We start from the raw sequence: 13,123 nt of genomic DNA, 5'->3' as shown, positions 1-13,123 counted from the left end.
TGTGATACCTCTAGTCCTGCTTATACTGTCCGCCAGTGAGGCCGTAACAGCATCTGTGACAGGTGCGCCCAGGAAACTGCTGTGGGGAAAAAGCCTCTGTGGATCCTAGATTTCCCCTCACTTGGCCCCCATTGTGTTATTTCCGTTCTCCTGGGGACTCAGCCAGAGGATGTCTGCATGGTTAGAAATGGGTGGTTGACACATGCTTAAGTGTTCACGGGTTCCCTTCCCAGTTTCATTCTCCGTTCTCACCTTATTCTCCCAGTGAATAAAAAATAAAATCCTTAGCTAATATCCTATTAGACATGATAGGTGTAAGGCTTTAGTAAAAGATCTAATAAACATGGGAGTGTGAGAGACTTTTTCTACTAGCTAAACCTAATTTTAGCAAACCTTTCCATATCCTAGGCTTCAGATGCCTGCTGTTTAAAAAACGCTTGTATGTAGGTCAGACTCCCACCATCCTATGTTTTGCCAGTGCTGTTTTTGAAGCTTGCTCACTGTCCTTCCTCTCTCTATTCCCTCCCCACCTCAGAAAGGGAAATATGCCCCAGCTGTGTGTATGTGTGTGTTAATGGACTGTGCACATACACATATTTTGTTTAGTATTATCTCCTTGGTGTTGCAGGTTTATGTGAGTCATACTTCAAGCTTGTGAGAATTAGCAAGAATAGTTTGACTTTAAAAAAAAAAGGTGATACTTGTGTCTGGTACGGTGAAGGGGGCAATGCTTGCGATTTCAGATAGACAAGACATTGTTTTTTGTCTTCATTCTAGTCCTTTTAATTTCTATTTCAAATATGAATGTCCCAAATCCTCTTTTCTGTGGGAATGTCTCTGTTGGTAAACAGCTTTCCAGACCTTTGTTTGATTCTGGTTCTTACATAACAGCCCAGTCTAACATTGCACACTTATAGATCCAGGCTGGGGAGATACAGACGGGGATCCCTGGGGCTTGCTGGGCAGCCAGTCTAGTTGAACCTCAGAAGCAGAAGTCATAGTTTGACTTTAACCTTTCCTCTTGCTGACGCCCCCTTTCTAATGAGAAAGGCTTTATCATCCTGTCTAGGAAAGAAAAGATTTTTTTTTCAGGCTTCAGGTTTCACAGTACTGAAGGGAAGAATTTGCTCACTTTTGTTTGTTTTAGATGTTGGTCTCATAGATTTGAAAAACCCCAAAAGCTGTGCATCACCACCACCCGGCGAGTTCATACTTTTAAAGCCTAAATGCCTAGAACATAGCAGCATATGTATCATTCGCTAGACTTCTGAGTCTTCATAATAGGCTTATCACACATTTGATATAACTTAAAATAATAGAAGGTTGGGCTTGAGGTGCAGCTCAGTTGGCAGAGGGCTTGGTGAACGTGCTTGAAGACACCAGTGGAATCCCCAGCACCATATAAAACCAGTATCAAAACACATAAAATAAAAACCCCTGCTCGTAATCGCATCACTTACAAGTAGAGGCAAGAAGATCAGAGTTTAAGATCATCCTTAGCTACAAAGAGAATGTGGGCTAGCCTGGACTACATGTGAGACCCTGTTTCCAAAAAAATGGACACTTATTCTCACATTCTGAAGATGAGGTCTCTGGCACCCAGCTATGCGGTGTTCTTTACTAGGATTTAAGAGAGGCTGTGTTTTCTGGTTCCTTCTAGCTTCTGGTGGTTACATGTCGTCCCCTGCTTGCAGCTATTCATGTTTCCGTTTATCCCTCCTGTCTGCCTGTGCTCTTTCTTGGATGCTTATTGGATTTAGGACTCTCAGGTCGTTTGTGATGGTTCCATTTCAGTTCATAGTCGCACCTGCTCTGCCATCCAAACAATTACAGGGCAAATAACAACCACATACTTGGGTTGGGGTAGTTCTGGGTTTTTTTGTTTTTTTTTAATGTTCTCTGGATGTGAAGTTTTTGGTTTTTCGAGACAGGGTTTCTCTGTGGCTTTGGAGCCTGTCCTGGAACTAGCTCTTGTAGACCAGGCTGGTCTCGAACTCACAGAGATCCACCTGCCTCTGCCTCCTGAGTGCTGGGATTAAAGGCGTGTGCCACCACCGCCCGGCTTGGATATGAAGTTTTTGCATATAAACTTTCTTTAAATACATTTTATGGGGCTGGAGAGATGCTCAACGTTTAAGAGTTTAAGAGTCTGCTCTTCCAGAGGACCTAGTTTCAATTCCCAGCACACACATGGCAGCTCACAGCTTTTGTAACTCCAGTTCCAGGGCATCTGGTTCTCTCACATAGATATACATACAGGCCAAAAAAAACCCATGCACATAAAATAAAGATAAATATTTTTTAAAGAAAACATTTCGAGTACTTGAATATCTTTTATTTCAAAATTGGGGTTATGGCTGTTCAGCTTGTAAAAAGTGCTTAAATCAGTTTTTTATTTAAAAAATATTGGAGGTAGAGGTGCCGCAGTGCTGCTCACCTTCAGTCCTAGCACTCGGGTTTGGGATTAAGGTTCAGCAGAGGCCGGCAGATCTCTGAGCTAAAGGCTGGTGCAGTGCAGCTGGGGTTACATAGTGAGATAAGTCTTAAGTAAACAAATAAGTAAATAGGAATTTTGTGGATGTGATACAGTGAAGGCTTTCCTACAAGCCTTTATTTGGACAGAAATGGGTGAGAAGAGAACTGGACCTTGATTTAGAAGGCTTGAATATATTTTATATTTCCCCGTACTCTATCCATAAAGAAAGCTTTGGTAGCACACTTGGTGGCACATAGCTATAGTTAGTTCCATTATTCAGGCAGCAGAGGCAGAAGGATCATCACAAGTTCATGACTAGCCTGGGCTACATAGCAAACTCCAGGCCAACCTGAAATACATACCATAATCCTGTATGAAAAAACAAGTTGTTTTACTTCTTTGAGCTTTAGTCGGTTCCATATAAGATAATAATATTTCCCCCTGGTTCTGTTTTACTTTGTGTTGCTGTGATAAAATACCATGACCAAAAGCGGCTTGAGGAGGAAAAGGTTAAACTTCCCAGTTACAGTTCATCACTGAGGGAAGTAAGGGCAGGAGCCTGCTTGGGTCAGGAACCATGGAGGAACACTGTTTTCTGGCTTGTTCCCACTGCTTTCTTAAACTTCTTCTATAAGCCAAGACCCCTACCCAGGGGTGGCAGCACCCATAGTGTGCTGGGCTCTCCCACATCGTCGTTAATCAAGAAGGTGCTTCACAGCCATGTCCCAGGCAGTTCCTCGATTGATGCTCCCTCTTCCTTGGGGCTCTAATTTGTGTCAGGTTTGCTAACGCAGCACACTGCCTCTCACAAGCATGTTAGAAACCACTGACAAAAGAAGGCACTGTTTAAAAGAATAAAGCAGTTGCCCTGATGAAAATGAAACCCGTGCAATATTAAGGAGGACTGCTATTGAGGTACTACTGTTCGGTGCAGTTTTGGGAAACTGAGTAACTTGCCTAGGAACACATACCCCAAATAGACTGGGTGGGAAGGGAGAGCATGGCTGATGAGTTTGCTGACTTCTTTTCTGTCGAATGTATTCTCTTGTCTGGGTGTTCCTTAGACCCGTGGATTTCAGCAGGCTTCCTTTAGAATCAGTGTGAAAGTGAACTGTGGGAAGTGATCCACAACAGTTGTGTTATGTTATTCCAATGACACACTCTGGAGTGTTCCTCCTTGCATAATCCTCTCTTACTTTTCTAAGGCTTTGTCCTATCCGGACTTGATAGAGTGAGTAGCGTGAGGTAGATAAGGACCATGTTGTTATGAAGCTGGTTGATCATCAGGCTGGTGAGGCCGAGAGGGCACTTGTCCTCATGCATGACCATCTAAGTTCAGTCCTCAGAACCCAACACACATAACACTCTTGCAAGTTGGCCTCTCACCTCCTTACTCATGGTGTGGATGTGACCATACTGTAGCTTTGGAACCTCCTAGAACTCACTCTGTAGACCAGACTGGCCTGAAACTCACAGACATCTGCCTGTCTCTGCCTCCCAAGTGCTGGGATTAAAGTCATGTGCCACCAGTGCTCATCACTAAATAAATACTTATCTATATTCTCCAGTCATGGACATTAAGTTGGTTATTTTTCCCTCTGAATGCATGTATACTTAAAGTACTTTAAATCTCCCTTCACAGGTCAGATACCAGGCCCTGGCTCCATGATACCTGGGCAGCCCATGCCAGGCCGCATGATTCCTACTGTGGCAGCCAACATCCATCCTACCGGGAGTGGCCCCGCCCCTCCCGGCATGCCTCCAATGCCCGGAAACATCTTAGGACCCAGGGTACCCCTCACAGCACCAAACGGCATGTGTAAGTAGCACAGTGGGAAGGTACTCACTCCCCCAGCTTCCTGCTTTGGCGGGGGTGGCTACTGATAAGGAAGAAAATCTTTCTTCGTGAGAAGTGGAAGATGACTTTTCATTGTGAAACTCTGGTTGTATACTCAGTACTGAGATCCGTGGGTAAGCCAATTATTTCTGTCACACATGGTTAGATTTGATTAATTTGAACCTGGCTGTTATTTCCCTACAAGAACTTTTATGCTGCAAAGTTAAAAGTGGTGAGTTAGCTTAGGAGGCAGATCTCTGAGTTCGAGGCCAGCCTGATCTACAGAGTGAATTCCAGGACAGCCAAGACTACACAGAGAAATCTATCTCAAAAATCCAAAAAACAAACAAACAAATATTAAAAACCAGTAATGGGTTGGGTAAAAAAGAAACTGGACCAAACATCGTTGTACTCCTTTAATCCCAGCATTTGGTAGTAGAGGCAGATATGAGACTGTCCTTGTCTGTAGGGGGAGCTCCAGAGTAGCTAAGACTACGTAGTAAAACCTTTCTTAAAACAGGAAGGAAGTAAGAGAAGGCAGTCTAGAGATGGGTGTGAGCTCCTGCAGCTATTGGCAGGTTGGTGGTCCTACATAGACTTGAGAAGAAGGGGTTCAGGGATTGAGTGAAAAAGGAGTATGAGGAAGAGAAGTGCCATGAACTCAGTAACATCCTTCTGAGCTAGTGTTCAAACCCCAAGTAATTTTTTTCCTAAGCCCCTCTGCTACCCCAAGGTTGACTTGACTTCCATAGGTGTAAATGGAAACTTCGCTTTCATTTCCCGGCCACCCAGACCCTAGTAATCACACAGAAACTGTATTAATCACAACGCAGTTTGGCCAACGGATCGGGTATATTCCTAGATAGCTCTTAGATCTTAGATTAACCCATTTCTGTTATTTTATATTTTACCACGAGGGTCATAGTTTGTAAGCTCACATCTTGCTTCTTAGGTGGCTATGGCATCTGCCTGACTCCAAGACCTTTCTTCCTGCATTCAGGAATATTCTGAATAGCTATATTCTGCCCTGCCATAGGCCAGAGGAGTTTCTTTATTAACCAATGGTAATAAAGTATACTCAGAGCATACAGCAGGGAACCCACATCACTCAGGGTTGCATCATGGACTATGGTCTGTCTCCAGTCCTGTAGACATGCAGTGAGAAGGATCCTGCCATGATTGCTTATGTTCATTTTTGTGGCCAGAAGTTAGCTCTTGTTCACTGAGAGAATAAGAATCCTTGGTCTGTGAGGTGGTACATGCCTTTAATCCCAGGAGGAAGAGGCACAGGGATCTCTGAGTTCAAGGCCAGCTGGTCTACAGAGCTAGTTCCTGCACAGCTAGGATTGTTAAGCAGAGAAGCCTTAGGGATTGGGGAGGGGGAATTCCTTTAATTAGGAAACAAAAAAGAAAACTTGATAGGAGTGTTCATTTCTCTACTTCTTGACTGTAGATGAAATGTAACCCGGTTGCCTTAAGCTGCTACTACCGTGACTTCCTGCTATAATGGACTGTGTTCTAGAACAATGAACCAGAATAAATCTATCCTTTTAGGAAGTCTGGTAGGGTTTAGTGAAGTGATGAGAGATGGCTGGGGGGAGGGGGCGGGGGGGTGGAGCAGGTAATGACACTGGCGACTAAACCTGACATGAGTTTGATTCCTGGTAACCTGCATGCTGGAGGAGAAAACTGACTCCCACAGGGGCGGGGGGGGTGGAGCAGGTAATGACACTGGCGACTAAACCTGACATGAGTTTGATTCCTGGTAACCTGCATGCTGGAGGAGAAAACTGACTCCCACAGTTGTCTCATAGCTTCAACACACATGCTATAGCACCAGCACACCTATGTATGCATGCGTGTCACACACAACTACAAAATACTTGGGATATTCTGTAACGTTCCAGACTTCATTGCAGGGAAGTCAGCTTCACACAGAGCCATGCATACCTCACCTTGAAACCCAGAGGCTAAGACAAAGTAGATGCATAGAACAGAGTCTTAGCCAGGCAGTGGTGGCAGTCCCAGCACTTGGGAGGCAGAGGCAGGCGGATCTCTATAAGTTCGAGGCCAACCTGGTCTACAGAGCTAGTTCCAGGACAGGCTCCAAAGCAACACAGAGAAAACCTGTCTCGGGGAAAAAAAAAGAACAGTCTTCGTTGAATTCATAGAATCTAGCCCCTATGACAAATGATTTCCCTTGAGCTCATGGTCAGGTGTCATAGTGGATGACTAAGAATTCTTGTTGTGCCACCTCCCAGATAAGAAAGAATTGACCCAGTTAGCATCCCTGGGGATCAGATCGTATCGCTTATACTTTATCACTAGGATCCATCCAGAAAGAGTAGTATCTCAAGAACATGAAGTGTCCCACCTCATATAAACAGGGTATCGAGGGAATCTGAGCCTCTGCCTTGGCTCTTGGGCCCTGAACAAGCCACACTGCATGAGTAGCTTAGTCTCCTTCTCAGAGATCACACAGGAGGAGATGACTAGGTTCAGAATGTTTGAAGAACTGTAGAGGTTTGATAGATTCCTCTTGGGAATGCCTAGTTAGTTAGTATAACTGTACTTTAATTATTTGTTTAATGTGTTTTTATTTCTGTCAAGATCTAGAGGTTTGAAAGCCTTGGATTAAATGATCTCTAGTGTTCCTTTGTGTGCTAAAGCCGCTAGAGTTGAAATAGAAAAGAACCCCAGACACTCACACTAATTGTTCCCTTCAGGACCTGACCTAGTTTGGGCCAGAAATCTAAGGGTGGCAGTTGAGGAGCTGTGAGGGCCTCCCAGGACTATCCAGCTTGTCAGCAGCTGCCACAGTGAAGCTCTGTGGCCCTGGGGGAAACAGTTAATCAGCAAGAAGTTATTGATAATCTCTCTTGTGCCCAGCTAGGCTGGACACCTTGGAATAAAGAAAGATAAAGATATAGAGCTAGTCCATGAAAGCTCTGATTACTTAATTAAAGAAACACAATTAGTAGAGAGAACAATTAGAATACAGTAAAATAGAAATACAATTAGGTTCTAAAAACAGTCTGGAGTGATTCTTGGAATGAGTGGTCCTTTGAGAAGGTGGGTGAATTCCAGCACTTCCCTTGCCTACTTCTTAGGTGAGGGTAAGCAGCATGAGCAGCTCTGGTTGGCTTCTTTGTACTTGACCTCAGAGATAACAAGCCTCTGGGCCCACATTGTTTGCCTGTTGCAAAGAAAGTTACTTCCTGAGCAAGTATGAGCTGTGGCTGAGGCAAGCAAATCTCTGAATCAGAGGCCAGTCTGGTCTACATGGCAAGTTCCAGACCAGCCAAGGCTACAAGTAAAACCTTATCCTCCCCACCCCACAAACAACAACAACAACAAAGCCTCCTTCCTGTCACTTTCTCTTGAATGGGTTCTTTCCCCAGCCTCCGTTTCCAGCAGTGACAAGTTACCTTGAATGTGTTTGCAGATCCTCCTCCACCACAGCAGCAGCCGCCGCCTCCATCTGCAGATGGGGTCCCTCCACCTCCTGCTCCAGGCCCACCAACCTCGGCCACTCCTTAGCCTTGAAGATGCGGGAGCCTCCACACCTACCACAAGCTGAAATGGGGACGGCAAGACTTGTGTTTCAGCATCGTTGGTTTTCTTTTGGGATTTATTTTTTCCTTAGAGCCCCAAGCATGAGTCCCAAGTCTCTCCACTCCCTGATACTTCTCATGTCAGGTCCTTAGCTGACACAGTGGGAAGTGTGGTGACTGGTGTCCCCTGGTCATTTGAAAAGTAACCCGTGTCTCCCCTGTCCCAGGGTGGCAGGTGTTGGCAGTTGATCTGCAGGTCCTGTTGGCATTAGTATTCTATGTCTCTTTTTGTTTCGTCTGTGCTTCGGTGGATAATTATAATTACTATCCTTTCTTCCCCATTGTTTTTAAGGAGAACATCCTCAGTTAATAGAAACCAAAAAAGTGGTGATGGGCAGGAGACGGCCACAGTGGGACACACACCTTAAGGCATTAAAGTGACCTTATTTCTCCATATCTGAGCATGCTGGTGAGGCCCCTGAGGCTTCCACCAGATGTAAATGCACCCGACTGAGAGGAGCTGGGGAAGAAGGAGGTGTCCTGTTGATTTCATTCCCCAGTGAGAACTGTGGAGGACTGCACTCTCTGGAAGAACACACCACTGTGTCTAGTAGCAGAGAGCACCACATTACAAGAGCCCTCCTTCCCTTCCCACCATCCTGGGTTTCTGTGCAGATTTGCAGGGTCAGAACTAGGGTCGTTTTCCTAAGGGTAGTGTGAGCTTTAAAGATTGGAATTTGGGGGGCATCCCCTAGATTTTCCCAGACTTGACACGAAAGTTCTCGGGTTTAGGGCCCTCCTACACTTTAGGAGCTGCCCAACCCCACACATCCTCTCACCTCACCACTCCACATTGAGCTGAACTTTATATGTGCTTTTTTAAACCTTCCTCTTATAAGAAAGGAAAGGAAAAAAAAATAAAAACTTTATTAAAATAGATAAGTAGGTTGTGCTAAATGTTTTATCTCATGAACTTGGTTAAGTGGCTGGGGGTCCATGTCCCTAAACTACCTCTTGCTGTAGCCAGGGTGAGTGGGATTTCTTGAAGCGGTACTTAGGTTCAGAATGGCAGTGAGAAAGTGGGGCGTACTCAACAGCCTCCTGTACCTCCTTTTTCTGAGCCCTCACATTCCATCATCTTGTGCTGAGGGCACAAGGACCTCACTTGGCTCTGAAGCATTAGGCTTTAAGTTTTGGGATGCTCACACTGGGAGGGGAGGGTACCAGTCCTGAGGAAGAGCCACAAAAATGCCTTAATTTGAGCCTCTATCTGCCCCTGCTGATGAGTGATTTGATAGTTATGGTTTTATCGGCTTGTCCTTACCTCCCTTCTGTCCTTCCATGAGTAGCAAGAGGGTGTTTTTGGCAGAGCTTCCCTTTAAGTGACAGTTTCGTTATTGAGAGTGCAAGGTAGAACATCTTATGAATGTCTTTTCCTCCTGTGTGTGTGTTCTAAAGCTTTTCATATGAGAGGGTGTACACAGTGTCTGTAACACCTTAGAACCCTTCATGTCAGAACACAGAAATCCACAGTTGAGATTTGCCTTTGAGACCCTCAGGTTTGCCTCTACCAGGTGGCCCTGACCACCATCCGAGTTCTGGGGTACTGGAGCTAAGGAAACCTTACTTCTTTCTGTGTGCACTCTAGACTCTTGGAGTAGAGAAAGGGAACTGAGCTTGTTCCTTGGGAGGTCACTTTAACTCCTTTTCCTCCAGGGAAACCCCAGTGCCTTTTGACGGTGGCCAGGTTTCCTACTTCCCTCCTTTCTCTCCCAAAGGAAGCTCACTCCAATGCTTGCCTTTCCCCTGGAGTCCTAGAAAGAGAATGGGATTCTGGTTCACACTGTGGTCCTTTCTAACCTCAGGTCTGTTATGTGATCACTTTCCAGTTTGAAAGATGCAAGTGGAGATATTTTTGCAGTGCTTGTAACCTACAGAACCTGAGTTCAACACAGCTCTTTCCATGTCTGTCAGGCGGGTTCATTTCTGTAATAACACCCATCCAATATTGTGAGGGGCGGGCTGGGATGCTGTGTAGCTTTTGTACAAATGTATCTCTCAGTGTGGGTTTGTTTTGGTTTTTTGTTTTGTTGGTTTTTTTTCTTCTTCTCTTGTTTTGTTTCTAAATGAGGGAAGGGAGTTTTGAGAGTTTGGGAGGAAATGAATGAAAGTGGCTTAATTTTCCTCTTTTTTTTCATTGAATAAATGATATACCATTTATGAATTCTAGTCCCGTTTTCTGCATCTGCATTCATCCGCTTAATTTCATACTGTGTCCTGTAAAGAACCTAAGTACTCAGCCTCACTTGGTCCTGATTAGCAGTGAAAATTCCGTGTCTGAGGGCTACTAAGTTGATCCTTTTCGAGGTGCTTCAGGATTGAACATAACATTGAATATTTTACCCACTTGAATACCTTCCCCTTCAGTCAAAGAAAGATGAATGGATGTCTTCCAGACGCAGGGTTACCTAACATTTTTGTGCCTCCAAAGAGAAATGATCTTGTTTACTGAGGGGGAGTGTCGGGTGCAGGTTGGAAGCAGACTTTCTAGTGTAAGCTTCCATGAACACTACCTACTACACGGGCACTTCAAGGACCACGGCTGCAAACCCTATGCCAGCAAGGAAAGAAGTTCGTAAGCATCCAGAGAAACAAGAATTCTGTGTCCACTGTGAAGTGAACACAAGCTGCTCAGTCAGGATGCTGGCTGCCTCTAGCAAAGAGCTACTGTAAGTTATAGAAGTCCATGTGCGGTCCACCCGTCTTCCATGTGTTCCTCAAATTATTAGTATAATTTCTCTAAATTCATTAAAATTAGTAATTTTCAAACCTATAATCAGCCTATAAAGGTGCTTGCCACCAAGCCTGATGACATGAGTTCAACCCTGGGCCACCCACATATTTGAAGAGAACTATCAAAAGTTATTCTCTCGCCTTCACATATGCACTGGTATGCACACATATATACAGAAATAAATATAATTTTATTTTTGAGATAGTGTCTCACTATATAGTCTTGGCTAGCCTGCAAGTTACTATGTAGACCAGGCTGATCTTTTTTTTTTTTTTTTTTTTTTGCTTTTTCAAGACAGGGTTTCTCTGTGGCTTTGGTGCCTACCCTGGAACTAGCTCTGTAGACCAGGCTGGTCTCGAACTCACGGAGATCCGCCTGCCTCTGCCTCCCGAGTGCTGGGATTAAAGGCGTGCGCCACCACCGCCCGGCGACCAGGCTGATCTTGCACTAATGAAGAGCCACCTGCCCGACAAGTACTGGGATTAAAAACGTGCCACATCTGACTTGAATTTTTTTCCCTTAAAAAGATGTGGGCCAGCCGGGCGGTGGTGGCGCACGCCTTTAATCCCAGCACTCGGGAGGCAGAGGCAGGCGGATCTCTGTGAGTTCGAGGCCAGCCTGGTCTACAAGAGCTAGTTCCAGGACAGGAACCAAAAGCTACGGAGAAACCCTGTCTCGAAAAATCAAAAAAAAAAAAAAAAGAAAGATGTGGGCCGCCGGGCGGTGGTGGCGCACGCCTTTAATCCCAGTACTCGGGAGGCAGAGGCAGGCTTATCTCTGTGAGTTCGAGACCAGCCTGGTCTACAAGAGCTAGTTCCAGGACAGGCTCCAAAGCCACAGAGAAACCCTGTCTCGAAACCCCCCCCCCCAAAAAAAAAAAGATGTGGGCCGTTGGGGAGATGGGGGAGGGAAATGAGAAGAGGGGAGGAGGTGGAAATTTTTAATAATAATAATTAAAAAATAAAAAAAATGTGGGCTGGGCAGTGGTGGCACCCGCCTTTAATTCCAGCACTAGGGAGGCAGAGGCAGGCAGATCTCTGATTTTGAAGCCAGCCTGGTCTACAAGAGCTAGTTTCAAGACAGTGAAACCCTGTCTCGAGAAACAACAAAAAAAGGTGGTGTGGTAGTAGAAAACTCTCCACAGGTCCCTCTCGGGACATTTCATCCTATAAAAATTTGAGATCTTGCATAACTTTGCATATAGGGGAATCACAGGTGCAAATAAACTAGCAAGGCTGTACTGGCCCGGCGGTTAAGAAGGAACATTTCACATAGATAGGGCCAAGCATTCTTGAAGAAAATGAAAGTATCCTGCAGGTGTGATGGTACAAGCCTACAATCACAGCTCGGGAGGACCCTAAGTTTGAGACCTACCTGCTATACATAACACCTGTCTTCAGAAAAATTATTTTTTCCTGGAGAAAACTGGGGAATAATTAATCTGAACTGAGTGACCTATAATTTTCTGTATAATATTCTAATTCCAATCCCCAGGATCTGGTGTGCTTCATGTGATAGCCTAGAGGACCACCCTCTATTAATCCCAGAAGTCATGTCTGTCATAAAGGGCAGAGGCAGGTGGATGGCTTTAAAGCCCTTAAGAGCTACATAGTGAGGTGGGGGAGGGGCTTTGATCCTGAACTTGGAGCAGATTTCTCAGGCAAGTGGACAGTAAAGAATGACTAAATGGAGCCGGATGTAGTGGTGTCCACCTTCAATACCAGCACTCGGTAGGCAGAGGCAGATCAATCTGTAGAATTCGAGGACGGCCATACCAGGGTGGGAGAGGGAAAATTTAGTGAGCCAATTACAATTCTTGCTCCAGGACTAGCATGCCCTGTTCTGACCCCTGGGGAAACCAGGGGTTAAAATGTCCTGGTCTGGTTGTTGTGTGGAAGTTGGAGGTGTCCTTACTACCTATACTCCCAGAAGCTTTTGCATGCTCTTATAGCTTCATGGAGAGCAGCCATATCCCAGCACTGGCAGTAGCTTCACCCTTAAGAGGAGAAATCTCTACCCTAAAATACCTATAACTTAACAATGTAGTGTCCACAACCTGTAGGCATCTGACAGAAAAAAATGTCTCCAACTCTGGTTGCCTAACAGCCTATCTTTTTATGTGCTCTACCCAATGAAGCAGTTGTGGGGTCAGAAGTAGCACTTGGAGATTGTGACAGGCTGATGTCTGTCTGTCTTGGCCTTCATGCTGACAGACTTCCAGTAGCCATCTGGATTGTAGCATTCCTTATTCAATGTCTGCTCACTTTTACAGTTAGAATATTCTGGATAATCTGAATCCAGTCCCCAGGACATGGTGTCTGGTGTGCTTCGTGTGCTATCCAGAGGGCCCTCATGTATGACAGAATAGCCTTCAACTCCTGATCCTCCTGCCTCTGTCTCCTGTGTACCAGTGCACCCAGTTCTGGGTCGTCTTATTTGGCTGTATCCACAGGGTCCATGAG

At 45.2% G+C, this 13,123-nt stretch overlaps 1 protein-coding gene across 2 annotated transcripts in view; it reads left to right on the top strand.

Annotated features, from left to right (window-relative positions):
- Smarcc1 (SWI/SNF related, matrix associated, actin dependent regulator of chromatin subfamily c member 1) overlaps positions 1-10,087 on the top strand; it is a 108,322-nt gene extending 98,235 nt beyond the window's left edge. For both annotated transcript variants that reach the window (XM_041677076.1, XM_041677075.1), the window contains exons 27-28: positions 4,119-4,295; positions 7,759-10,087. In XM_041677076.1, coding sequence (XP_041533010.1) covers positions 4,119-4,295; positions 7,759-7,853 — 272 coding nt within the window. In that variant the 3' untranslated portion in view covers positions 7,854-10,087. The remainder of the gene's footprint in view (positions 1-4,118; positions 4,296-7,758) is intronic.
- Positions 10,088-13,123: the final 3,036 nt, after the last annotated feature.

This window comes from Microtus oregoni, unplaced genomic scaffold (assembly GCF_018167655.1).
Source record: "Microtus oregoni isolate MIOR12 unplaced genomic scaffold, Mior012 000028F_ref0000031, whole genome shotgun sequence".
In the NCBI taxonomy this organism is placed as follows: domain Eukaryota; kingdom Metazoa; phylum Chordata; class Mammalia; order Rodentia; family Cricetidae; genus Microtus; species Microtus oregoni.
The sequence above is the reverse complement of the archived record's forward strand: the minus strand, read 5'-3'. Positions and strand labels throughout refer to the sequence as shown.